Source organism: Suillus paluster, assembly GCF_016628075.1.
Source record: "Suillus paluster strain FC165 chromosome Unknown EDB91scaffold_952, whole genome shotgun sequence".
NCBI lineage: Eukaryota > Fungi > Basidiomycota > Agaricomycetes > Boletales > Suillaceae > Suillus > Suillus paluster.
The window spans coordinates 1-1,804 of record NW_024538512.1 but is presented as its reverse complement, the minus strand read 5'-3'; the positions used below and the strand labels follow the sequence as shown (position 1 = coordinate 1,804).

At 50.2% G+C, this 1,804-nt stretch overlaps 1 protein-coding gene across 1 annotated transcript; it reads right to left on the bottom strand.

Annotated features, from left to right (window-relative positions):
• Positions 1-1,286: 1,286 nt before the first annotated feature.
• Positions 1,287-1,779, bottom strand: EDB91DRAFT_1068075 (uncharacterized protein; the record flags this gene model as incomplete). The annotated part of the gene is given in 2 exon segments (XM_041314846.1): positions 1,287-1,464; positions 1,478-1,779. 2 exon segments carry the CDS (start codon positions 1,777-1,779, stop codon positions 1,287-1,289), a joined length of 480 nt encoding a protein of 159 aa, XP_041168168.1.
• Between the last annotated feature and the right edge of the window lie 25 nt (positions 1,780-1,804).

Below are 1,804 nucleotides of genomic sequence, written 5' to 3'. Positions count from 1 at the left end.
CAACAAAAAGCCAAAGAACACACTCAAAGCTGTGGCTCAGGCCACTGGCTTTGGCTTTCCAGAATCCCAAGCCGGGCCAAAGCCATGGTCCCATCACTTTGGCCCGGCTTGGCCCGGCCCACGGCTTGAAGCCGGGCCATGCACATCACTAGTAGCGCACCATATGTCAGATATGACACATGACCCATCAGTTGATGATCGAATGAACTAAAACTCAGTTTCTTGATCTGATCATCTAGGATGACCTGGGCCTGGGCTGGGCTGATGGGCCATGATGGCTGTGGTGAGGCTGATGACGGATGATAAGATCTTAGCATACCTTATCTAGGTTTGGGACTTTTGGTGATGCGGCCAGCCAGGGTCTTTTGGTCATTTTCCAAGCGAACCGAGTTCACATCGAGTTCAACTCGCCTCGACAGCAACACTAGACAACACACAGTGATTGGTTTGTGCCTGACAGCGGATTCGAGCCGGCATTGACCTACACGGCAATCTGCTGGCATCGCAGATATCATCCGTTGGAAAGGGGTGGATAGGTTCTTCCTAAGCCACAATGTTCAGCACATAAAAGCAAGCCATCTTCCTACTATCCTCTTTGGATTTATTTGATCCCATATCGCATCCTCATAAACAATGCGTTTTTCCTTTGTCCTCGCCTTCGTCGCCGCGTTGACAGCAACAAGATCTGCAGCATCAATACTTGCCAGTGACCCTGACGATGACTGTCCTTGGTTGTGCTTGACTTATAATGACTGCAAGAACTGCTATGACTCGATTGCATGCGTGAGTATGAATAGTTTGCGTCCTGTGTTTAACCACACGACTCACTGGTGTTGTAGTTCCTCTTCGGATGCGTTTCATGGGCCTAGCCTGACGCATGTCACCACACTTTGAGAGGTTATTTAGGTTGGGGAATATGTTGGGAAGATGTCAAGTAATGAGCGAATTTTCACGAGATAATAAAGAGATAACTGCGCCACAAATATTCCGCCATTTGTCCAAGTAATGTGGGCTCGTCTATCGAAAGTACCCAGACGTTCTGGGAACTGGAAGAACCCGAGAGAGGTCCTAGGACGTCTGGTTCGAGACTAAGAGAAGGGAAGGGCAAAGTCCCAGACCCTCATTCCAGATACAAGCAGGAAATAAGTAAATAGTACGTATCCCCAACGTCCATCAAGCTCCAACCCCTGTGCCGCATAGATATGATTACTAGTGTCGTCGAGTGCACAATCTAGTTTACTTAGGAAACACCACCTACAGCAACAAATTACAGATTCCTAAATAAATTACTCGGCGTCCCTGGCCTCGGGATATAACTCATGTGCCACCTGATCTGCAATGGCTTCCTCGTGGTCAAGGGGTCCGTGAAGTTTCCGAAGGTCATCGTTATCCTCACCAACCTCAACCTCTTCTTCCAGATTGTTGATGAATTCAGAATGCGCCTGATCCTCCGGCTCACCAATACTACTCACGCTACCCTCCTTGCACCTTAGCCTCCTCTTTTTCTCCAGCTGCTAGTTCCGGCGCTGCACTGGTTGGCTCGAACGTCACCACACTGATCTCCTTCTCATCCACAGGAACCGGCACATCCATCGCAAGCAACTGACTCTTGATCTCCTTTTGTTTATCTTTGGCAAACACATCTCGCCCAGGCTCCGGAGCGCCAATCGGGACGGCGGTGCTCTGTTCGTCTTGAGGCGGAACGACGGCATCTTGCCCGAGCTTGTCCTCGACCACAATAGCTGCGCGCCCACCGGGCTCACCTCCAATTATCGCCATCGGGGGTGTTCCGGTTCAAAGTAGG